The sequence below is a fragment of the Camelina sativa genome, chromosome 11, assembly GCF_000633955.1.
Source record: "Camelina sativa cultivar DH55 chromosome 11, Cs, whole genome shotgun sequence".
Classification (NCBI taxonomy): Eukaryota; Viridiplantae; Streptophyta; class Magnoliopsida; order Brassicales; family Brassicaceae; genus Camelina; species Camelina sativa.
Genome location: NC_025695.1, coordinates 33,444,173 through 33,469,231, shown reverse-complemented (window position 1 = coordinate 33,469,231; position 25,059 = coordinate 33,444,173). Strand labels below are relative to the sequence as shown.

Here is a 25,059-nt window from a genome sequence, read left to right as displayed (position 1 = left end):
TTCTTTAGTTTCCTCCTCAAAGTCTCAACCTTTTTTTGATCTGTGTCTCTGTTTCTCACTACCAATATTAAGTAAGTTTTTTGTAGTCAATTTCATGTTTTTTTTAGAGTGGTTGTTGATTCTAGGGTTTCTAATTTTGGGATTTTGGGGATTTGTTTGTTTTTTTGCAGGAAATGGAAGGTGGGTCTGATGAAGCAACTGTGAAGAATACTAAAACAACACCTGAAGAAGGTGGTGAGAGTAAGTCTAAACGGAAAATGAAAACTGCTGCTCAGCTTGAAGTTCTTGAAACCACTTATGCAGGTTGCTTTCTTGTTTCTCATTCTTCTTTAAAAAGTGTCTTAATTTTTATTTTTTATTTTTTAAAAGTGAGTGTTTAATTTTGTGTTGGTCAGCTGAGCCTTATCCTTCGGAAGCTATAAGAGCGGATCTTTCAGTGAAACTGAATCTTTCAGACAGGCAGTTACAGATGTGGTTTTGTCACCGCCGGCTTAAAGACCGGAAATCTACTACTACTACTACTACGCCTAGCAGCAAACGTCAGCGTAAGGAGTTGATTACACCACCAATGGCTGTTGAATCCCCTAAACCAGCCGTCAATGCCGCTGATTTGGTGGCGGGAAATGACTTTGATTCTAGGAGAGCTGTTCGAGTTAGTGGTGGTAGTGGTAGTGGTGGTGTGACTGTGGTTAAGCGGTTTAATGAACCCTCTTCTGCTGAGGTTAGAGCTGTTGGCTATATGGAGGCTCAACTGGGTGAGCGTTTGAGAGATAACGGACCCATTCTTGGAATGGAGTTTGATCCTTTGCCCCCTGGTGCATTTGGCATGCCTATTGGTATACACTACATTCTGCTTCTTAGTTATGATTCAAATGTTGTTCAGTTAGCTATACACTTATTAATCGAAATGAAAATGTATAACTTTTTTTTATGTGGAACAGAGATGCCAAGCCATCGTAAGGCTACTAGGCAAGCTTTTGAGACCAGCTTATATGTTCGATCCGATGTCAAACCCAATAAAGTTAGTTTTGTTTCATGATTTGTTGTTACTACTACTCAAGTATTTTTCTCCTTTGTTCTCAGCGATTTGTCATCTTCTCTTTATAGGATGTGAGGCCCATTCGTGAATATCAGTTCCTTCCTGACCTGCCATCTTCAAGGACTGATCATTCCGAAAGAGTTTCTCCGTCACATCATTATGGAGTTCCACTTGATGCTTCGGTTATGAGGGCTTCAGCGGTGTCTGCTGGACATAGGGGTGACTATAAAATTTCACCTCAGATACCAAATTTGAATCTTGCAACTCATCAAGGGAAGCCAGGGCATGTCTATTCGCCTAACTTGCCCGAATATGACTCACCGTATCAGAAAAGCTACATGGATACTCCTGCACAAAGAAACTTAAATGATCACCCGATTCATGAGGAACCTTTTGTGAAATCAGAGAGAGAAGTTGGTAATGAGGATGAAGATGATGATGCTTTGCAATTAGAGAGAAAACGCAAGGTTTGTAGAAAGGCTTTCTCTGTGAATTTTTTGCTCTGTATATAAAGCTGGTAGTTGTGCTCATCATTTTTTGTCGTCCTGATATTCTCTGTAGAATGAAGAAGCAAGAATATCTCGGGAACTTGAGGCGCATGAGAAGAGAATCCGAAGAGAACTAGAGAAACAAGATATGCTGAGGCGAAAGGTCTTTGTTTTGATTTAAGCTAAGCACATACTTTAGTAACTGTGTTTTGTTGTTTGTTTTCATTGTGTGTATTGATTATGCAGAGAGAAGAGCAATTAAGGAAAGAAATGGAGAGGCAAGATCGTGAAAGACGGAAAGAGGAAGAACGTCTTTTACGTGAAAGGCAGAGAGAGGAAGAGAGGTTTATGAAAGAGCAGATGCGAGAGTTGCAGCGAAGAGAGAAGTTCTTGAAGAAAGAAACAATGAGGGTAATGTGAAATATGCGCTACCTTTAAGTTTCTTGAGAACTCGGTTGAAATGTTTTTTCCTCATTTGCACCCTCTTGTTATGTATTAGGCTGAGAAAATGCGACAAAAAGAAGAGATGCGTAGAGAAAAAGAGGTTGCAAGGCTTAAAGCTGCTAACGAGAGGGCCATTGCTCGTAAGATTGCAAAGGAATCTATGGAACTTATTGAAGATGAACGCTTAGAACTCATGGAGGTTGCTGCATTAACCAAAGGATTGCCTTCAATGCTCGCTCTTGACTTTGAAACTCTACAAAATCTTGATGAATATAGAGGTGAATCATTAACTCTTTCTATCTTAACTGTCATTTATTTTTTTCTGATTCTTTTCAGCTAGTTTTGAGAATTGTAGCTTACATTCATCTCATGGATTATATTCTTTCAGACAAGCAGGTGCTATTTCCCCCATCATCTGTAAAATTGAAAAAGCCCTTTACAGTTAAGCCATGGAATGGTTCTGATGAGAATGTTGCGAATCTTCTAATGGTGACTTTTCCCATCTAACTTGTCCTTAACTTTTTCATGCATTGATTTCAACAGAAGTAACAAACTTGACTATATACGTTGAGACGATTTCTTACTTTAGTTTAGTCACTCTCTTAACTTGTTTTTTAATTTGGTTGACATCGTTTAGGTGTGGAGATTCTTAATCACTTTCGCGGATGTTTTTGGTCTTTGGCCATTTACCCTAGACGAGTTTGCTCAGGCATTCCATGACTATGTAAGTGTTTCTCTCTATCTCTCTGAAGTTGATACGTTTACATCTAAACAGGATTGCTTTTCTAAACTTTTCCTTGTTGTTCGTATAGGACCCGCGGCTAATGGGAGAGATACACATTGTTCTCTTGAAGACTATCATCAAAGATATCGAGGGTGTTACAAGAACGCTTTTAACCGGTGTTGGAGCAAACCAGAATGCTGCTTCTAATCCCGGAGGGGGTCATCCTCATGTTGTGGAGGGTGTAAGTTTAAGCCATTTTAGTATTTCTTACAATTATAATGTAAACATTTCTCCTATTCCTCCTAATATGATGATGATTTTTTTTTTATTTTGGGATTAGGCATATGCGTGGGGTTTTGATATACGCAGCTGGAGACGAAACTTGAATGTTTTTACATGGCCTGAAATTTTGAGGCAACTTGCTCTCTCTGCCGGATTAGGACCACAACTGAAAAAAAGGAACATTAAGACTGTATCTGTTCATGATGAGAATGAGGTGGGTAATCTAAAGTATCCCGTTAATTTTGGGTTTTCTACTATATTGTGATTTCTGTTTCTCTTCAAGTGCAGGCCAACGACTCTGAGAATGTGATTTTCAACCTAAGGAAAGGAGTAGCAGCTGAGAATGCATTTGCTAAGATGCAAGAAAGAGGACTTTCTAATCCGAAACGTTCACGGCATCGTTTGACTCCAGGCACTGTTAAATTTGCTGCATTTCATGTTTTATCTCTCGAAGGTGAAAAAGGTTTAACCATTCTTGATGTTGCAGAGAAGATTCAGGTAAAGATGGTCTAAAGATTGTTTCTCTTGAACTTATTATTTAACTACCGTGTTGTTTCATTCTCGTTTGCTTTGTTAATGATCACAGAGATCAGGATTGAGGGATCTAACGACGAGTAGGACACCTGAAGCCTCGGTTGCTGCTGCATTGTCACGGGATACAAAACTGTTTGAGAGGGTAGCTCCTTCCACGTACTGTGTGCGTGCATCCTATAGAAAGGAAGCAGGTGGTGCTGAGACTATACTTGCTGAAGCGAGAGAGAAAATACGTGCATTCAAAAGCGGCATTACTGATTTAGAAGATGTTGATGACGCTGAGAGAGATGAAGACTCTGAAAGTGATGTTGGAGATGACCCAGAGGTTGATTTGCACCTTAAAAAGGAAGATCCTGATGCTCTGGAGATAGAAAACTCAATCAAAGTCGAACCAGTGTTGGAAAATGGGAAATTGGATACCGTGACCATGAAGACCAAAGCAGGACTGCCTATTACTCCCTCTCTCCCTGAGGATATTAAAGATGAGAAAAGAGATGACATTTTAGTTGATCAATCTCTAGAGGATGCGGTAGCAAACGATGCAGACAGTGCTTGTTTTGACGAGAGCAAACTTGGGGAACAGTGGGTTCAAGGACTCGTAGAAGGAGATTACTCGAATCTCAGCAGCGAGGAACGTTTAAATGCACTTGTTGCTCTGATTGGTATTGCCATCGAAGGAAACACAATACGAGTCGCCCTCGAGGTATTTATTTTCTTATCTTGAAAAATAATCGTGAACTTGCATTTATCTTTAGTCTTTTACCCTAATTAGATTCTTTGTGTTGCGTGAAGGAACGGTTGGAAGTTGCGAGTACGTTAAAGAAACAGATGTGGGGTGAAGTGCAACTCGACAAACGGTGGAAAGAAGAGTCTTTGCTTCGAGCGAATTACCTTTCATACCCAACAGCAAAGCCGGGGGTTAATATAGCAACCCCTGCTTCGGGAAATCAAGAAAGTTCATCTGCAGATGTGACTCCAATCTCCTCACAGGACCCGTTGAGTCTTCCACAGATGGATGTGAATAACGTGATTGCAGGACCAAGCTTGCAGTTGCAAGAAAATGTATCTGGAATGGAGAATTTGCAGTATCAGCAGCAAGGCGGCTACACAGCTGACCGTGAAAGGCTGCGTGCACAGTTAAAAGCGTATGTTGGGTATAAAGCTGAAGAGCTATATGTATATAGGTCGCTTCCGTTAGGTCAAGATCGAAGACGTAATCGCTATTGGCGGTTTTCAGCTTCTGCCTCTCGAAATGATCCTGGTTGTGGTAGAATATTTGTGGAACTTCAGGATGGCCGATGGAGGCTCATTGATTCCGAAGAGGACTTTGATTACTTGGTAAAGTCACTAGACGTTCGCGGTGTAAGAGAATCACATTTACACTTTATGTTGCTGAAGATCGAAGCATCTTTCAAGGAAGCAGTGAGGAAGAATGTGGAAGCAAATCCCGGGTTGTGTTCTGTATCTTCTAGCTTGGATTCTGATACTGCAGAGATCTCGACGACGTTTAAGATCGAGCTAGGGGATAGTAACGCCATTGAGAGATGCAGTGTATTGCAACGGTTCCAGAGTTTTGAAAAGTGGATGTGGGATAATATGCTGCATCCGGGTGCCTTATCTGCATTTAAGTACGGTGCCAAGCAAAGCAGTCCGCTTTTTCGCATATGCAGAACTTGTGCGGGACTACACTTACTCGAGGATATTTGCTGTCCTAGTTGTGGACAAAAGTCGGATGTTGGTGAGTTGTGTTTTGCTGACCAAGTGGCTCAACTCGGTGATTATTCGAGAGGAGGAGATACTGGCTTTATCTTGCGTAGTTCGATCTCGTCTCCTCTTAGAATAAGACTACTCAAGATTCAGTTAGCACTTGTCGAAGTGAGTTTTTCTAGAGTTTTCCTTACTTCATTACATAACTTACTAACGTATCCAAGGCCAAATCGGTTTTAGGACTAATGGGTATTGCAATTCTTCTTGGCCGTGGACAGGCTTCTCTTCCACCCGAAGGACTTGAAGCGTTTTGGACAGAGAATCATAGGAAATCATGGGGTGTGAAGTTGTTGTCATCAAGTTCCGTCGAAGAACTTAATCAGGTTCGTATTTCCAAACTGGTGTAATGATTCATAGTTATCTTGTGGACAATTCTGATTCTGTGAAAACTGCTTCTTTCAGGTTCTCACAACGTTAGAGGTTGCACTAAAGAGAGATTTCCTGTCTTCAAACTTTGAAACAACTTCTGAACTCTTGGGTTTACCAGAAGAAGCTCTCGCCAGCGATTTAACTTGTGTGGTTAATGTACTACCGTGGATACCGAAGACAACGGGAGGTGTAGCTTTGAGACTCTTTGAATTTGACAGTGCGATTGTTTACACACCTGATCAAAATAACGATCCCTTAAAAGACAAAGAATCCGAAGATCTCGTGGTAAGTATATAACAACAACGAATGCTGATATTTTCGTTATTCACACACTGAAAGTTTTCTTGTTTTACAAGGGTTTGGAGACAAATCTTTTGAGAAACGTTCCAGAAAAGGATGTAATGGAGACTCCGGTGCAAGGTGGTTACACGCAAGAAGAGAACTGGACAGATCCTGGTTTAGGTGGTGTGTCAAGCTCTGGGAGAGGAGGTCGACCACCACGAGGACGTGGCCGGCCTCGTTCCCGTGGCAGTGGTGGAAATGGCAAGAAACCGGCAGTTTCTTCTAGTAGACCGCCACGAGGTGCAGCAAACACAAATGGAGAAACTATGTTGAGACCGAGAGCTCAACCACGGGGTAAAAAGAATGGACGACGTAGCAGCATCAAAGGCCGGAAGAGACCGACGAAAGGAACGCTCCGTATATCTAATGAAGTAGTAGGAGGACGTCTGGCTAAGGAAGTTGCTGTAACTGCAAAGACCACTCTTCCTGATAACGAAGACGATTGGATCGAGACGCCTGAACTGCAGGACGATGATGGGGAAGCTAGCAGCTCAGGTAGATCGTTTCAGTATAAAGACTATGATGATGATGAGGTCATGGCTCCAATGGATGATTTTGATGATGGCGGTGAGTCAAGTAAATTAGTAGGTAGGGGTGAATTTAGCTTACATAGTGATGATGAATACGAAGAAGAAGACGAAGAAGAGGAAGAGGAAGAAGACATGAACACGAAAATGGATGTAGATTACATAAACGATGATTCATTTGGTAGAAGAGAGCAGCCGGAGATTAGCAACGATGCAGCTCGGAAAAGGTTTATGTTCGATGATCCCGATCTAACATCTTCATCGTCTTCTTATTAGACAGAACTACGAAGCTTTCTTTTTCTCTTTGTATTCTTCTTTTAGTTTAACAGTTTCATTAACCCTTTTCTGAAGGTAACGTCAATGTGACCCTTTTGTCTCAGTTGCATTACAAGTTTATAACTAGGTTCTGGTCCGGTTTAGCAATGGTTAATCTAATTCTATTCGATTCAGTACCAAAATAAACCATAAACCTTATCTCATGCAACGCATGTTTCTAGAACTTGGTGGGTATTACAGTAGTAGTACTATCAAAACAGGAACCGTGAAATCTAGCTGTTATTGTTGTGATTGTAAATTTGTGACGTTGTAACATTATTGTTGGTGTTGTACATGTTGTGTTGTAAAGTAGATGAAAGAATAAAAGAATCAAAGAGTTTGGGATCTGTAAAGAGTGACATAGAGTGGGACTGAGAACGACGTCGTGCATATGTCTCTCTACGAGCTTACAGACAGAGAACTGCTCGCCTCTCATGGCACATATGAAATACAAAACTATCTTCTCCACATATCACACCATTTCCTGATTTTTTTTATATTAGAAAAATATCATCTCAATCATGTAATGGAAAACTAGTATTTTAATCATTACATTTTCAAAAAAAAGTTTCATAACTTTTCAAGAAATTTCGAATATATCATTTTTTTTTTTTTGATTTTTTGTTTTACAAGTTTAAGATGGTGTCTTATATGTAAATTTAGGACTTCTTTTGTAAACACTGAAAGACAAATTTCATAAACTTTCCTTTTTGTATTATATAATTTTTAAACGGTAGCTTTTGAGTACACTTGTTTGCCAAAGAAAATTTATATGTGTTCATATGTGCTTAGTTTCTTTATTTTATTTTATTTGTTGAGCTGAAATGAATTAAGTATTTTTCTTATATGATCGGAAAATTATTTAAAACAAAATTTGAAAGTAAATGTTAAGTAGTTTACATTTTAGTAAATTATTTATTAGGAATTAGAAATACAAGTAGAAATTTAAATATAATGATTATCAAAACTCAAAACTAAAAAGTAGCTTTAAATTTAAGTTATCCAATTTTGTTTTGATACTCTGGAAAGTAATTACTGATATCAAATTATTCTGTAACAAAAACAAAAAATCATCTAAAATATACTAACATAGTAAATCAGTACTACACATGGGGTATTTGCCTGGTAGGCTGGTACAACGGATTTGGAATGGTTATAAAATCGAGACTGATGGTCTAATAAAAGAAACTATGATCGGAAATGGACAATATATATCAGAATATCAGAGTGATTTTACCTGACATGTTTCACTACGTATTTGGTATTCAAATGTCCTAATTTGTTGAACAAATCCAGCGTATTACATAAAAGTTCTCTCCGAAATAAACACCATATTGTGCATGTCCTAAGGCCTTTTTAAGTGCCCGACCACTATCTCTAGTAGTACATCTAAGAAAATACTTTCTTTTCCACAGTATCGATTCTTTTTGAATTTAGATAGATTTTATATATTGAAGGATGAACATAACAAAGTTTATTAATCGGAAACTGTTAGGAATTATGGATTCTAATTTCAACTTCTAGAACATGGATTAAATCAAGAAATAAAATTTATAGCAGTTAACTATCAATTTGAGAGATACGTCTACATTTTTGACGTTGTAGATTTAACTAAGATCAAAATTCGAGGGTTCTAAGTTCTCTTTATCGTTATAGCGTTCTCCTTCTTTGTGATAATGATAAGAGATAAGTATGAAAATATATATGTGTAATGAAAACTCTATGGTAAACAAACATAAGTCTAAAATATATGATATTCTTCATATTTTATGTGTTTTGACCTAGTGACCATTTTGTTTACACACAAAAAAAATCTTTACTTTTTCTTACTTCAAAACTAATTAATGACCATTCAAAATGCTCTGATAAAAACTCGACAATGAAATTTGTCTCTACAACTAAAAAGCAACATAATTCTCCTTCTATTTATTTTTTAATTAAGTTAATTTTTTATTTTATATTATTTGTTTTTTTGTATTTACGATGCAACTTTATGAATTAAATTTTCAGTTTTACTCATAATTTTTAGCTTATTAATTACTTATACAAATGAAATAGTGTATTAATAAGAAGTGAAATTGCCTAGTATGACAAGTAGTATAAAATGGAGGAATTACTATATAAAAGATGTCACTCAATTAGTGTTTTATGTAGGAGACAAGAAAATTTATATTTTACAAACCATTGTAAATAACTTTAAGAAAATAGAGGGTATAAAAATGTTGGAAAATGGTGGAAAAAAAAATTAGTGAAAAAATCTGTAAGGTTCAGAGTTATCTTTCCAATTTCGAATAACACAAGTACGACGATTTATACATTTCTGTCGAATGTCATTTTAATTAAGAAAATGATATTCAAACTTTATTGATAGAAGTAGGACCTAAATGCCAAAAACGTTACAATTCATGTCCCTCACAATTATGCGTCAGCTTAATTTGATTTGATGGGCAATTAAAACGCATTGAATTATTTGTACTTCATAATTCTCATCATTATGACATAAATGTGTCGTAAGAATAATTACATACCATTACTAGTTAATTGGTTTTCTATAATTTCTATTATGTTTGCGGGTCAAAAAAAATTTCTTACTTCAAAAAGCATATATACCTGATTAGAGACCTGTTTTAATTAGATAAAACACTATCCAAATTGATTAAACATTTGAAGAATGTTACGTGCAGAACAATTTTGATGGCACATGTTTTTTTTTGGGAAAGGTTTATATTATAGTATAAACCTTTTTGAAAAACATTTGATGCTACATGTTTTGAACTAAAGTATTCCAAATTTGTGGATTATCTCTTGTTAATCTATAGTGGTTTAGACACTTTTTTTTTTGTAAATATTGGTAAAGACTTCAATTATTACAACGCTCCACATGTGATTTGTATTTTTCTTTCCTTTTGTGAACAATTTTCTTTTTATTATTTGTCATATTTTTAAGCTTTGTTATCCTCTCTCTTTCTCTTTGTTTGACTTTGTCTTCCTTATATGAATAACCAATTTGATTAGTACGAGCAGCTTATTAGTTGAAATGTTTTAACATGTACGGTACCTACATGGCTACATGTATGTTACTTGCTTATATGACGACATATATAATTGTAATCTTATGCTTCAAAGTCAATCTCTTTGACATAATTCAATTCATATCTCAATAGTAATTAATCAAAACATGTAGATTGAATGAGATGGGAAGAGAAAGAGATTAAAAGGAAGCATTATCCAAATGTGGCTCACGAGAAGGTCAATTTCGACGCCCCCACTTGTCTCGACGTCTCGTCTCCATCATATTTTGTTTTTTTTTTGTTTTGTATAAATCTGTGCATATCATTCATTTCTTTTTTTACATATATTTCAATTTTTTTTCTTTTCAATAATATACCTCTCTTTGTGGAAGACTTTCTTTTACATTTTGCTGCTTTTTTTGTATAAACAAAACAATATGTATATTAACATTTCACATATGAAAACGAAAAATATGTAAAAACCTCCAACAAAATAAACGAAAATGATGTCGTTTGGTGAAGAGTAAGCATATGATATGACATTTTCACATATTAGAACTCTCAAAATAATTGGAGTCCACATAGCAATAAAATAATAATGTAATATATGAAAAATAACAAAATGTAGCCAGCCCCGTTGCACTGTTATTCATTTCAAAATAATATAATATATATATATATATATATATACATATATGAAATTAGTTAATAAAAAATAAAGAAAATAAAGATGTGGTTGAGATCTCACCACAAATATAATATACAATATGCACTCTAATATTTTTTCAAATAGAAGCGTAAATCATATACAGCAAAACTATATAATACCAAAGACAATTAAAATGTTAACTATACTATAAGCACAAAATTCTCAGTATTCGTATAAGTGACTACTGAGTTTCTTCTGTAATATTTAGAACCATTTATTTAGTTTAACTATTTTTTAATGAATCAAATGTGAAATTACATAGACATACATACCAATGTCCTCTTAATGTAATCCTATTAAACTTTACTTAAAAAGACGTTACGTTGCAAGTCGTAACGTACCCTTGTGATAAGTGAACAAACTGCAAGAGTCACTTAATAACATTAATGCCAGAAAAAAATGTAGTAAACAATGTTTCTAACGCCAAGTAGCATCGTCTATTTTAAAATTTGTAACGCCAATAGTTTGTTGCATTTGCACATGCACATATGGATAAAACGTAAATATGGAAAACAACGCCATTGACGCCAAGTAGCATCATTGCTTTGACAAAGGTAGTATAAATTGTTAAGCTTTTTGGTTTACACATCCACTAAACTTAATTTAAAAACATATACCAAAACAAGACTTTAACTTCCACTTTTTGGTCAAAGGGTTATATAAGTTATAACAATTAGTGTTTCACCAACTTCGAGATTGGATTATGCAGTATAAACAAGTGTGGATTATTAGAAAAAAACTTATGGAGTATCTTTAATTTAATTAGAAAATTTTTAACTTTATAAAATTTTACATAGTTATTTAATTAGTGTGAATATGTCAAAAATGACATTATTTTGTAAAAAAAAAGTAATTTATTAATGAAGAAACTCTGAAATTTGAACTATTTTAAAATTTATATGCCTATCAAATTACTGTTAGAATGATTACAACGGTTTGAACGGACAAAATCATATACAGCCCAAACATTTTTTATTTACTATTTATGGTGCAGAATAATACTGTAAAAAAATTTAATGCGGATCAATTTTATAATAAAATAAATTAAATCTTCAGTTTGTTATCCGCCTCAAAAATAGAGTCGACTGAAACGATGATAAATTTCAAACTAACCGCAACATCCATTCAAAGCCCTAGAAATACTTGTCCAAAGTATGTTTTTCCATCCAAACAGTAAAGAATACATGTTCCTAACTCAAAAGGACGGATATATTAGATTAGTTACTTGTCCCGAATTGTTTCTATAAACCCTATACATTCACATTAGCCATCAACAAATAGTAATTGAGTTATTGATGGACTCATGAGAGATAGCTTTTGTCTAATTAATAATTTTTTTATATGTGCTTTATGAATATAAAATTTTAAAAAGAAAATAATTAGAATATTTTTGTCAAGAAAAACGGTTTGAGTAACTGTGCCATTTAGGGTTTCATTAATTAATTTCCGAAAGACGACAAATGCTATAAACGATATATTTCAAGATCCAAATCAGTCCAAAATATATCCGTATCAATATTAATATCATGAAACAAATCATTCGATCCGATCATACGCTTTACTTTTTGTTGGTCGTTATTTTCATAAGTTTTATTCTATTTATATATTTGGGAGTAAACTTTTGAAATAAAATCTAATTGCGTCTCTTAAGTCAAATTTATTATAACTACGCTCCCAAAAATATCAATCTTTATGATATGTGCTTTATGAATATAAAATTTTAAAAAGAAAATAAATACAATATTTTTGTCGAGAAAAACGGTTTGAGTAAATGTGCCATTTAGGGTTTCATTAATTAATTTCCGAAAGACGACAAATGCTATAAACGACATATTTCAAGATCCAAATCATTCCAAAATATATCCGTATCAATATTAATATCATTAACAAATCATTCGATCCGATCATATGTTTTACTTTTTGTTGGCCGTTATTTTCATAAAGTTTTATTCTGTTTATATATTTGGAAGTAAACTTTTGAAACAAAATTTAATTGCGTCTCTTAAGTCAAATTTATTATAACTATGCTCCCAAAAATATCAATCTTTATGATATGTGCTTTATGAATATAAATTTTTTAAAAGAAAATAAATAAAATATTTTTTGTCGAGAAAAACGGTTTGAGTAAATGTGCCGTTTAGGGTTTCATTAATTAATTTTTGAAAGACGACAAATGCTGTAAATGACATATTTCAAGATCCAAATCAGTCCAAAATATATTCGTATCAATATTAATATCATGAACAAATCATTTGATCCGATCATACGCTTTACTTTTTGTTGGCCGTTATTTTCATAAAGTTTTATTCTGTTTATATATTTGGGAGTAAACTTTTGAAACAAAATCTAATTGCGTCCTTAAGTCAAATTTGTTATAACTATGCTCCCAAAAATATCAATCTTTATAATATGTGCTTTATGAATATAAAATTTTAAAAAGAAAATAAATAAAATATTTTTGTCGAGAAAAACAGTTTGAGTAAATGTGTGATTTAGGATTTCATTAATTAATTTCCAAAAGATGACAAATGCTATAAACGACATATTTCAAGATCTAAATCAGTCCAAAAATATTCGTATCAACATTAATATCATGAACAAATCATTCGATCAGATCATACGCTTTACTTTTTGTTAGCCATTATTTTCATAAAGTTTTATTCTGTTTATATATTTGGGAGTAAACTTTTGAAATAAAATCTAATTGCATCTTTTAAGTCAAATTTATTATAACTATGCTCCCAAAAATATCAATCTTACTTTTTTGTTTAAAATTAGCTGTCGTTTAAAGTTTTTCAAATAAAACGACAACTAATTTGAAACAAAAATTAACTTCTAAAAAACTAATTGAAAAAGAAGGGAGTATGATAGTTTTATAAAAATTGATATATCATCCAAAATACTTCAAAATCACTCTTCTTGAAAATACCATATGATTTACATAATTCCTATTCAAAATTTTCATTACCTGTAAATATTTTTTAAAAATAGTGGAAAATATTATCCCATTTATTTTTGGGAAACCAAAAAAGGGAAAAATTTCACTAGTTTGTACATAGAAATAGAAAGATATATATAGTATATGTCATTTCCTATATTTGAGTGTGTTTTTCTCCCTTAATTGTAAATACGTATTGAAGGAAACTGTTAATAATAAATCTATAATAATATAAATATGGTATTGACTATTGAATGAATGTGTATTTTTTTCTAGAAGTAAATATTAACTTTAGGAAAGAAAAAAAGGAGAAAAAAACTTAAAAATCTCTCTCTCCTATCTCTCAACCACAACTTATTATATTATTCACGTCAGTATCCACCAACACATATATACGGCATAAAAAGATTTTAATAAACCTTGGAACTATCTATATCTAATACAAACACACACATACACTGATACACACACACACACACACGTCTATCTTCTTTATCTATATATATACTCATATGCTACTTTCACTGCATCAGTCTTGTTCTCTCTAAATCATCGAATCTTTTTTTTCAATCTTGAAACGAATCGATGTTAACTGTGTCTCAAACTCCACTCATCGGAAACAACTGCACCAAGGACGCTTACATGGCGGCAGATTTTGCAGATTTTACGACGGAAGACTTGCCGGACTTCACGACCGTGGGAGATTTCTCCGACGATCTTCTTGAAGGGATCGATTACTACGACGATCTTTTCATTGGTTTCGATGGAGACGATGTGTTGCCGGATTTGGAGATTGACTCGGAGATTCTTGGGGAATATTCCGGTAGCGGAAGAGATGAGGAGCAAGAAATGGAGGGTAACACTTCGACGGCGTCGGAGACATCGGAGAGAGGAGGTGGTGGTGTGTGTAAGCAAGAGCGTGGTGATGGTGGTGGCGACGGTGGTGTTAGGGACAAAACGGTGCGTAGAGGCAAACGTAAAGCGAAGAAAAATAAGGATTGTTCATCCGATGATAACGATATCAAGAAGAAACCTAAGGTGTGATTTATTTCCTAACTATTCATGTTTAACTTACTGTTTTCTTAATGGTAAAAAAAAAATCACCGACCTTAAATAACCGGAGTACATCTCGGACGAAACCAAGTTTGGTGTAGGACTATACAAGTTTTGTCACAAACTGTTTGTGTTTATTTGAACTATTTAATTGTTTTATTTCTAATGAAAAATTTCTTTTTTCCACTATTTGAGTAAGTTATATATTATGTGTTCCGTAAAAATCAAGGTTGATTGGATGCCGGAGTTACACCGGAAATTTGTTCAAGCGGTGGAGCAATTAGGGGTAGACAAGGCGGTGCCGTCTAGGATTTTGGAAATTATGAACGTCAAATCTCTCACTCGTCACAACGTTGCTAGCCATCTTCAGGTACTTTAAACTTCTAGATAGTCCTAATTAAAATTATAATTATACTTAAAGTTCTTACTAATTGACATTATATAGCTCTTATTAATTAATTATTTAACCAAAAATTGCTTAAATTTTTATAAGAAAAGACAAGTAAAATACAAAGCCAGCTCAGGTTTGTGTAACAAAATTAATTTGTGTTGTATTTTTCTTGTAACGATAGAAATATAGGTCACATCGAAAGCATTTGCTAGCGCGTGAAGCAGAAGCTGCAAGCTGGAATCTCCGGAGGCATGCGACGGTGGCAGTTCCCGGAGTTGGTGGAGGAGGGAAGAAGCCGTGGACGGCTCCTGCCTTAGGCTATCCTCCACACGTGGCACCAATGCATCATGGCCACTTCAGGCCTTTGCATGTGTGGGGTCATCCTACATGGCCTAAACACAAGCCTAGTACTCCGGCCTCTGCTCATCGGACGTATCCGATTCCGGCGATTGCGGCTGCTCCGTCATCTTGGCCAGGTCATCCGCCGTACTGGCCCCAACAACCACTATATCCACAGGTAAATAATTCATTTGATATATTTATTTCAGTTAGTTGTAAGGTTAAATCTTCAAAATATATAATTGAAATGACATAACTATATCACTTTTGTTGAAAAATCATGAAACTTCAAAAAGCTAGTATTTGTACACCACTTGCTTTTAGTATACTAAATCGCGGTTTCAAGTAGATTGGTAATCATATAAAAACATATTATTGTATAGTGTTTCAATTAGATTTTTTTTTTTGATGTATGTGTAGGGATATGGTATGGCATCATCGAATCATTCAAGCATTGGTGTTCCCACAAGACCATTAGGACCCACTAATCCTCTCATCGACATTCATCCCGTGAGTGATTATGACATGATTATAACAAAAAGTTTTTGAATAACTTTGTTCATTTTGATAAAACTATCTTTCATTACTTGACGGTGCAGTCGAATGAGAGCATAGACGCCGCTATTGGAGACGTCATAGCAAAGCCGTGGCTGCCGCTTCCTCTAGGGCTGAAACCGCCGTCAGTTGATGGCGTCATGGTGGAGTTGCAACTTCAGGGAGTTACTAATGTTCCTCCTATTCCTTGAGAGAAAAAAAATTCGCCGAAATCTCAACTGTTAACTTCATTTTTTGGTATCTTCTAAGTAATATTTTGCAAGGAAAAATACTAAAAATCCTTAGTTGCTTGATATGTATTTCTCTTTATGATGACTGCATGTATCCAAGTTAAGCAACTTTGTATTAGTTGTCCAATTTCATCGTTATATAAACCTTTGACCGTAGAATCTGGAAATTTTTATGGACTTGTTCTACTCAGTGAATATGTATGGGTGACAAAATGTGTGAACTTGTTCTACTACTCCTCCATTAGAGAACGCCTGAAGAAGGTGAGGCAGATTGATACAATATGAACTTGTTATACTCATTCTCAATTCGATAAAGCCTGAAGAAGGTGAGGCAGATTGATACAATATGATTAGAGTGACTAGTGAGCAGTACAATGGGCTTTCACTTGGCTACTTCGGCCCAAAAGTATAGTTATGATTTTTCCGTTGATGAAAAGTAGAGAAGGTTATACAGGAGGACATTACTAGTGAGTAGTGGATGAAACCAACTTCAATAAAGGTTGTAATGAACATCTAGAAAACCCAAATTGAGTTCAGACTCATAAATCTAGACATTACATTGATCTTTCAACAACAACACTGGTAACTGCTAAAGTTGGTTTTTAAGATCTTCTCTTCCGATCATCGTCACCGTCATCGTCCGAGTCACCGCTCTCACGGAATCGTGGGTTCTTCTCCTGTTGCAATCATACAACATTCCCATAGAAGACATTGTTTTAGCATCAGATACAAAATCTACTCAAAACAGTTTATTTAGGGGAAAAGAATAAAGTTGTGTCACTTACCGGTCTCATGTCCTGATCAGTATCTCTCCTAGACTCATGATCTGTGTTTCTTCTTGAGTTGTCACGTCCATAGCGATCATCGTCTCTTTGACGTTTGCGATGGTAGTCTGCAAAAACATTAAAAACATTGAATTGTGCAACTGACTAGCATCATTATACTATTGTTAAGCATTATGCTCATTTGAATATACCTCCTCCTCCTCTTCCCTGGCGATTTGATCCTCCTTGATTATATCCACCACGCCTTCCATCTGCGTGATTAATACACATATGCAAAAAAGCATTTAGGAACTTAATGTTATGCAGGCTCTATATATGGATTCTCTCACATGATGGACTTGAATAACCTACTTCTACACTAAGATTCATGATTTGTTTCCACATCTTAACTCTCTCACAAAGGGCATTGATAAAACGGTAAACGATAAAGAATCATTTTCTGAGCACTAAAATGCGAAGTTAAACAGCTTTCGACTCACATTCATGGCACTTCTACATGTTCACCATTTATCCACAGTCAAATGCGAGATCATGCAACTAGGAACAAGATCTAGTAGATTTGAAAGTAGAAAAAAGACATACAATTCGATGGCGCAGCTTGAGGATAAGATCCCAATGAGCCAGTACCGTAATCTACGAGCTGCCTTTGTGCTTCAAGTTCCTTCTGAACTAACTTTCCATAACCACCTCTAGGTGTCAACGAGTTAAAGAAAAAACACATGGATGGGCAGCAACATTACCGAGAAATCAAGATGTACTTTGTGCTCAAGCTTTCCTACTACAAAAACAGGTTTACTAAACAAGAACTACTTGAAAGCAAAACAATGTGGACTGAAAGGATATCAGGATCGTAATCTGTACGGTATTCATCTCGAACCTGCATGAAATTTCAAAAACATGAATACATCTAAATCCATATACAAGAAGTCAGAATATTACAGCGAGGATGCATCTGATAAATACCTGGCCACCACTTCTACCACGTCCCCATTGTCTTCCTTCTTGGAATCCCCAGTCAAAATCCACACGAATGGGCCGGTCATCAAGAATAGTCCCACTTACATATTTGACTGCATCTTCAGTATCCTCCCTCGAGTAGAACCTGAGATAACAACAAACACATACACACGTAAGCTCAGATAAAAACAAAGTATATTGTCATGAAAATTACAGGCAACAATGTTGAAAACAAAAGCTTACAGGACGAAACAAAAGCCACAGGGAGTCTTAGTGTTCTTGTCCAAACCCATGATGATCTTTTTAATCTCTCCTGCTCTAGAGAAAAGCTCGTAAAGCTGTTCTTCAGTTGTGTAGAAAGACACATTGCCAATGTAAACAGTCGTAGATGTCCTTAGCGCCTCATCGAACTCCTCTTGTGTTCCTGAGAATCTCCTATCTCGATAAGCCGAGAGCTTAGCTTGCTCCTGTTACCCAAGAACACCCAAATATGAAGAACTTGACATAAACCCAATCGCTAAATATGCAAAACGAATCCTTAGGAGTGGCTTAATGCACGAAGAAACGAGTTCAGTTCAAAACAAATCGAAGTTAAAGACCAAACCCTAGACACGAATTAGTCGATTTGGGTTTCACAACTCTTCGAATCGCTTCAAAACCCATCAGATTCCAGACAACCCAGATACTCAATTCACTACGAATCTCGAGTTTCTATGCTACGAAAGGCAAAACCAAGAAACAGGTTCAGACATAAAATCTAAACTTTGTGTACCTTGAACAAAGAAGCCATCGCCTCTCGAGAAGTGAATCTGCGATGAAGAGAGAGAGAGAGAGAGAGAGAGAGAGAGAGAGAGAGAGAGAGAGAGAGAGGTGATATAGCTCGAATTAGGTTATGCGCAGTGAAAAGAAGAAGAAGAAGAAGAAGGTGAGCGGAAAAAAATCAAAACGGAGAGGCACTTACTTACTCGTCTTCCTAAAAAAAACCCTAATTTTTTCTAAACGAAAAAGAAGAAGTGATAGAGAAGCAGAACACTCCGGCGACTCGAGTATCCGCGGTTACAGAACCTTTGCAATAAATTCACAATTTCGCTTTATGACAAAATCAAATATTTGGTTTGGTTTGGTTTGGTTTCGGTTCACAATTATCTGTTTGCCAATAATCAAATATTTCCCCTGGTTTGGTTTCGATTATTTCAGTTTTGACTTCTTTTTAAAATAGAAGTTGAATTCTAAACCATAACTTTATTTTCTTTTGTTAAAAAAACAAGAGTAAATCCTTTCTTGTTTTCGATACTCTCAAGATTTTGTAAACTATAGTATTATCAATAAAATGCATCACACAACAATCAATTAAAACTGGAAAAATATTAAAATAAAGGATAGAGGACTCATTCTTTTTTTTCTTTTTTTTTTCAAAAGAGGACTCATTCTAAGGAAGGTTTATTGGTTGGTAGAATTAAAGGATTTAGAAATTCAAACAACAATCATGAGTTATTGAGATGTTTAATTAACAAATCAACAAAGTTCCAAACATTTGTTGATTTTTCATTTTTTTTTTGAGATGTTTAATTAACAAATAAATGAGATTAGGAGATTAGATTCAATCCTAATTTTAAACTTCTCAAGATATTCTAATCATCAACCTCGATATGCATATTCAAATGCAATCTAGATGCTACTAGACCCAATCTTAAAAACAAAATGAATGTGCAAAGTTATATGATTTTTTTTTTTGTATTTTATATGAAAGCTAATGCTACTAGACTCAATTTATTTTTGAATTTTATTTTTTCTTAAAAACATAACTATTAAACATAGCTATTTTTGACTAAATGTGACTCATTTGTTATTCTAATTTAATCTATATAATCATTCATGTAATTTACTTGTTCTTTGTCAATTTGATCCCTAAAATATTATTGTGGTGAAACTATGCACTCGCGATTTTATTAATTGGTAAAATTTATACTCGTTACATACATCATATATGTCATTCACTTTGTCTAGTTCAATGACTTCTTTTGCGTATATATGATGGCTATCATGTACCATACGCAAAAAAAAGGTGGGTGAACAAGAGTTTTTGTGATAGGAAAGAGTATCGAAAATTCAAAATTCTTCAAGAGTATTAATATGGTGATGAAAAGTAAAAAACAATAAGCATGCATTTGGATTTAGTTTAGTTAGATGTTATTGATAATGTTGCAGTCTCAACCAATTTTGCAATCATAAGATTATGAAATAAATATTTGATATATAATCAAGCTCAATTACGATTAGTAACAGGTTTTTTTAAGGAAAAATCAAAAAGTCTAAAAATATTTGCGATATCTTAAATTATATTTATAACTTCATTGCTTAAAAACATTAGAAGGAAAAGAAGAATAACAGTCTTCAAATATTATGAACTGGCACTTGATGAAGTTGAAAGAGCCTACATATCATATCGTAATGAATACATATTGTGGCGCATATTTTGTGACGATGCTTGGTTCGCTTTAATAAAAGGTTTGTATCACATCCACAAATATTTATGTGAATATATCCATCATTGAGTTTGTACATCGTAAGTGCATATGTTTTTAGTTTATTTAGTACTAAACTAAGATACACATATTAGATATAATGCAAATATTATTTTTGATATCAAAATTATCTAATATGTATTAAGATAAAATGCGTAGTACTAAAATTCGGATTCTTATAATGAAAAATATAATTAAATTGTATTGAAAGAGGGAGTCAAGAGGTTCAAGTTCAGTTTTTTTTAATAGAAATTACCAAATAAAATATAAAAAACTATGTGGATTACCACATAATTTGAATATCTTAAGCAAACTTAACATGTATCTCTTATTAAAAAATGTTGGTTTTCTCAAAAAAAAAATCATCCGTTTTGTAATATTACAAAAGTACATAATCAAAAATTACATCAAATTGCGGAATAAAATTTCCAAAATACTATTCTCTTCAATCTAATTACTTTCGCAAAACCAAAATAATGTATTAATTTAAAGAAATAATTAATAACCAATCAAGTTGAACAAATAAGATTTTATATCTATACTTTACCTCTCATCTTTGTTTGATTCTATTTTTGTGAAACAAAAAAATCATCACATCATTAGTACAATAAAATATAGATGTTTCCAGCATATGCCATAATTTGAATTTTTAAAATGAGTATAAATTGTTCAATCTACCAAGAAAAACAGTATTACGTCAAAATTTCACATTAAATGGAGATATTTTAAAAATGCTCATTTTTTAATATCATTTTAAATTTAAAGAAAAAAAAAATTAAGAGCTTGCAAGTCATATAAATATAATGGAATGAGTTAGGATATGGTTAAATAGAAAGTTCTAAGATCACGACACTTCTAAGATCATGGTATCATTTGTCACACATACTAGATTTTAACCCGCGGTACATCGCGGGATAATTTTTTCTAATTTAAAAAAATAAAATTTAAGTTATATTTATGTACTTTGCACAAGAAAAATAGTTCTGTTTATGTGTTAATTTTGTTTGTTTTGTTTAATTTTAAAATTATGATTTTGTATTTGATTGTTAATTTTAAACTTAATCTGTTGTATATTGCAAAATAATATATTTTTCACAAAATTGTAATTTAATCAACTTAATTAATTCCGTGTAACGTGCTAATTTTCATTCTGGAATAAACGATGATTTGCTCATATTGTAACATGGAATTAGTGAGATTTTAAATTTATATTACTACTGACCAAAATTCATACCCGCCATTAATAATTTTTTTATCCATCTAGAACTGGAAAGTATCTTGCTATTTTTTTTTTTCAAGTCCAGCAAATTGCTCTAGTAGTGCTCAAATTTGCTGATTTTTGTACAATGCAAGTTTAAGACTTTTATTACTTTGACTTGTTATATCCAAGTGTATGGAATTCTCGTGGTCTTACAGATTTCCTTTATATTTTCTTAATTTCACAGATTTGCTGGATTGCTTTTGTCATGTTTTCATTTAGTATCCTCCTAAAGATCCTGTTACTCTTTTGCGTGATCTTAGGCGAAATACTTTTGGAAGTAAACTCTGTTACTTTTAATTTCAAACCTTCTTGCATATTTGAAGTTTTGATTCTTAAACCAGTTTTAAGTCTAGGTGATTAAATTGTTCTATCTTCTGTACATTAAGTCGCTCTTTTATTCAATCATTGAGGAGTGGTAGGGTGCAGTTCACCATATTTTGTTGTGCACATGATGGACCTTTTTCCAATATAAAGGAGCTAAGTATAGTGAAGACAACTTATAAAGATTTTGCAGGTTAATTAATCCAAAAAAAGTTAATACCTCACGTTCTTCTTTGCTTAGCTTCACGCTCAATGGTCTCTTCACCTCTTTTTTTCTTCAATCTTAGGATGTAGTCAAGCTTTTCTATGAGCGGTGGTTCGATTCCGTATTTCTTCAATCTCATTAGATCATAAATTCTCTTTTCCAGAATCTAGGTATCCCTTTACAAGGGTGTTGGATGATCTATCATTAACAAAGTAAGATTAAAAACAAAACAATCAAAGGTAATATAAAAGAAGAAGCATCAAACCATTACAATCCCACCTTCGCACTTGATTCCAACAACAATCCTGCCAAGAAAAAAAGAAAGAAAACACCTTTAAAACCCCTAATTATGTGATTCTATATAGCCAAAAATCTCAAACTTACATACACTCGGTTTACCCACTCTCTCGATCCCAAATCCTAACAACTTGGTGATCTTGGCATGGCACAAATCCTTATCTCGATTTCACCATATCGAGAGAAAAAATAAAAAAAGTTTTTTATAACTATAACCTGTTGCGATACCAACACAGAGCTTCACCAAAAAAAAGCTCACAAAATAACAGTGGATACACACACACATACGTCTATACCCAACAATTTTTTAGCACAAAAAATGACACAAACATACATAATTCATGTTGTCTAAAGAAATCATCAGTAGGTAGCGTAGATAAATGAATCAAACTAACTTCAGTCAAATTATAAATTGAGAAATCTCTCCACTTCACCAGCCAATCAAATTATACGCGTTAATGTGAGCAAACTTTAAATTTAGAAAATATAGCAAACTTTAAATCAATCAAATTATTCAATATTTATTGCATAAATAAATTATAGAAAATATAAGACATATTCTCTAGATTTGGTACAAATTATTGTTGGAATGAACACAACTTGGTCCGACTGTTTTGGACAGTCGGGATTAGGGGGAGAATAATTTTTAACAAAAATGGAAACCTTATACATTAATTTAATTAATCGTAAATTATAAATCTAATATATTTAGTGATAATGACATTGTTGGTAAATATGCTCCAACTTCAAGTCTTGTTTGCCAAAATTGCTGCAAAAATGTTAATATAGATTAACAAAATTCGATCATATCCTATAAATTCAAAGTGACTTTTGATTTTTTCTACGAATTTGAGATTAAATTAGAAATTTATACCAAAATTTTACATTAAAAACTAGAAACTGGCACTTATATCGAAATAGAAACATAATCCTAAAAAGAAACTAGTTGTAAATTGTTTTAGAGTTGTTACACCACAATGTTCATCAATAAAATTGATTGTTGTTAATTTCATAAAACCGAAAACCAATGGCAATCTACAAAAATAAATAAAATTGTGTACTCTTATAATTCAATATTATAATGGACAATTCTCGTAAATATCACTAAATTGAGATTTTTTTTCCAAAAATACTACTTTTAGCTTTATTTTCCAAAAATACTACTAAAATGATTTTTTTTTCAAAAATACCAAAAAATTAAACTAAAGTTTCAATATTTTAAACTAAATCCTAAATCTTAAAAACTAAACCATACTCCGTAAAAGCTATATTCTAAATCTAAAACTGCCAACTCAAACATAAAAAAATAAAATTTGCGTTTTTTAAATCAAATTTTTGTGTGTGTGGTGGTCTAGAAAAAAGTAGATTTTTGTGATATTTTTTGAAAATAAACTAAAGTGTGATATTTTTAGAGAAAAAAAATTAAAAGTATGGTATTTTGAGAAATTCCTCTATTATAATAATATCATGTATTTAAGGAAAAAATCCATATCTTTTTGCAATATGTTGTGTCATATAACCGAGTTGATAGCAAAACGGATTCTTATTAAATGTATCCATACTTTTGATAAAAAAAAAAATGTATCCATACTATATATATATACACATCACGTACTATAGATTTGAATATTATGCTATTATCTAAACTGCTGAACATACACTATTCATATTGGTGAGTGGTGACTGGTGCGTAATTAACAAAGGCTTGCAAAATCTCTATTAAGTAATGTAAATGCCTTGAGAGAAGAGCGTGGGAGTCACGTACATTAATGAAGGAGAGCGTGAAGTAAAGCAATCAAAATTACGCAAAGTCACGCCGCAGTAACGGGACGTTAAGGCAAAAAGCCGTCACAACAATAAAGAAACATTAAAAACCACTCACATTGTCTGTTTTTTGGGCGGCGCTTTTCAGTCAAACCCTCGTTGACCCTCTCTCTCCTCTCTCTCTCTTTCTCTCTAAATCCTTTCTCTTTCATAAACTAAAACACAACGTCACTTCTTCATATAATAAACAAAGAACACATCTCTCTTTTGTAGTAGCAAACTAGCAATGGCTCCAAAACAGGTGAATGGTAGTAGTAACGCCGCCGCGAAGATAACGTTGACGACGAGGAAGGAAGTGCATTTCAGAGGTGTGAGGAAGCGTCCGTGGGGAAGATACGCGGCTGAGATCCGTGACCCGGGTAAGAAAACACGCGTTTGGCTCGGTACGTTCGACACGGCGGAAGAAGCCGCTAGAGCTTACGACACTGCCGCAAGAGAGTTTCGCGGCTCGAAAGCGAAAACTAATTTCCCTCTTCCCGGCGAGTCTTCTGCTAGTACTATGGTTAACGACGGAGGAGATAACGGTTCTTACGTCAACCGTACAGCGGCGCGTGAGATGACGCGTCAGAGATTCCCGTTTGCATGTCAAAGGGAACGTAATGTCGTCGACGGTTACGCTGCAGCCGGGTTCTTCTTCGATCCGTCAAGAGCTGCTGCGTTGAGAGCGGAGCTTTCTCGGGCTTATCCGGTTCGGTTTGATCCGGTTAATATCGAGCTGAGTATTGGTATTCGGGAAACCGTGAAAGTTGCACCGAGAAGAGAACTAAACCTGGATCTTAACCTAGCTCCACCGGTTGTGGACGTTTAGATTTTTTTTTTTTTTTTTG

At 34.0% G+C, this 25,059-nt stretch overlaps 4 protein-coding genes across 6 annotated transcripts; 3 read left to right on the top strand and 1 right to left on the bottom strand.

The window, feature by feature from the left end:
* On the top strand, positions 1-6,965 carry LOC104725024 (homeobox-DDT domain protein RLT2). The gene is made up of 18 exons (XM_010443618.2): positions 1-71; positions 171-303; positions 396-836; positions 942-1,021; positions 1,108-1,506; positions 1,601-1,690; positions 1,774-1,938; positions 2,027-2,249; positions 2,360-2,460; positions 2,609-2,695; positions 2,784-2,936; positions 3,036-3,191; positions 3,266-3,475; positions 3,564-4,214; positions 4,304-5,386; positions 5,497-5,601; positions 5,681-5,932; positions 6,004-6,965. The coding sequence occupies exons 2-18, from the start codon at positions 174-176 to the stop codon at positions 6,790-6,792; spliced, it is 5,115 nt and encodes a 1,704-aa protein (XP_010441920.1). The 5' UTR covers positions 1-71; positions 171-173; the 3' UTR covers positions 6,793-6,965.
* LOC104725023 (transcription activator GLK2-like) lies at positions 13,972-16,175 on the top strand. The gene is made up of 5 exons (XM_010443617.2): positions 13,972-14,527; positions 14,772-14,912; positions 15,115-15,450; positions 15,693-15,782; positions 15,872-16,175. Exons 1-5 carry the CDS (start codon positions 14,075-14,077, stop codon positions 16,016-16,018), a joined length of 1,167 nt encoding a protein of 388 aa, XP_010441919.1. The 5' UTR covers positions 13,972-14,074; the 3' UTR covers positions 16,019-16,175.
* Positions 16,421-18,868, bottom strand: LOC104725022 (nuclear cap-binding protein subunit 2). 3 transcript variants are annotated; one of them, XM_019232192.1, is made up of 9 exons: positions 18,761-18,868; positions 18,572-18,608; positions 18,043-18,266; positions 17,806-17,944; positions 17,686-17,719; positions 17,425-17,535; positions 17,037-17,093; positions 16,843-16,949; positions 16,421-16,734 (listed from the first exon to the last, which is right to left on the bottom strand). In XM_019232192.1, the coding sequence occupies exons 2-9, from the start codon at positions 18,587-18,589 to the stop codon at positions 16,660-16,662; spliced, it is 765 nt and encodes a 254-aa protein (XP_019087737.1). In that variant the 5' UTR covers positions 18,590-18,608; positions 18,761-18,868; the 3' UTR covers positions 16,421-16,659. The 3 variants fall into 3 exon arrangements, with proteins under 3 accessions (XP_019087737.1, XP_010441916.1, XP_010441917.1); XM_010443614.2 differs by having other exon boundaries at positions 17,034-17,093; positions 18,761-18,867; XM_010443615.2 differs by having other exon boundaries at positions 17,034-17,093; positions 18,765-18,863.
* On the top strand, positions 24,290-25,052 carry LOC104725021 (ethylene-responsive transcription factor 9-like). Its single transcript, XM_010443612.2, has one exon. The coding sequence runs from the start codon at positions 24,459-24,461 to the stop codon at positions 25,038-25,040; it is 582 nt and encodes a 193-aa protein (XP_010441914.1). The 5' UTR covers positions 24,290-24,458; the 3' UTR covers positions 25,041-25,052.

Bases quoted from the DNA above. Each gene is read 5' to 3' on its own strand.
- LOC104725022 (XM_010443614.2), bottom strand. The intron at 17,720-17,805 runs GTATTTATCAGA...AATTTCATGCAG, and splicing joins GTGGTAGAAGTGGTGGCCAG to GTTCGAGATGAATACCGTAC. The intron at 16,950-17,033 runs GTATATTCAAAT...ATGTTTTTGCAG, and splicing joins CCAGGGAAGAGGAGGAGGAG to ACTACCATCGCAAACGTCAA.
- LOC104725024 (XM_010443618.2), top strand. From the start codon at position 174: ATGGAAGGTGGGTCTGATGAAGCAACTGTGAAGAATACTAAAACAACA. The intron at 837-941 runs GTATACACTACA...TATGTGGAACAG, and splicing joins TGCATTTGGCATGCCTATTG to AGATGCCAAGCCATCGTAAG. The intron at 5,387-5,496 runs GTGAGTTTTTCT...GGCCGTGGACAG, and splicing joins TTCAGTTAGCACTTGTCGAA to GCTTCTCTTCCACCCGAAGG.
- LOC104725021 (XM_010443612.2), top strand. From the start codon at position 24,459: ATGGCTCCAAAACAGGTGAATGGTAGTAGTAACGCCGCCGCGAAGATA.
- LOC104725023 (XM_010443617.2), top strand. From the start codon at position 14,075: ATGTTAACTGTGTCTCAAACTCCACTCATCGGAAACAACTGCACCAAG. The intron at 14,528-14,771 runs GTGTGATTTATT...GTAAAAATCAAG, and splicing joins ATATCAAGAAGAAACCTAAG to GTTGATTGGATGCCGGAGTT. The intron at 15,783-15,871 runs GTGAGTGATTAT...TTGACGGTGCAG, and splicing joins CTCTCATCGACATTCATCCC to TCGAATGAGAGCATAGACGC.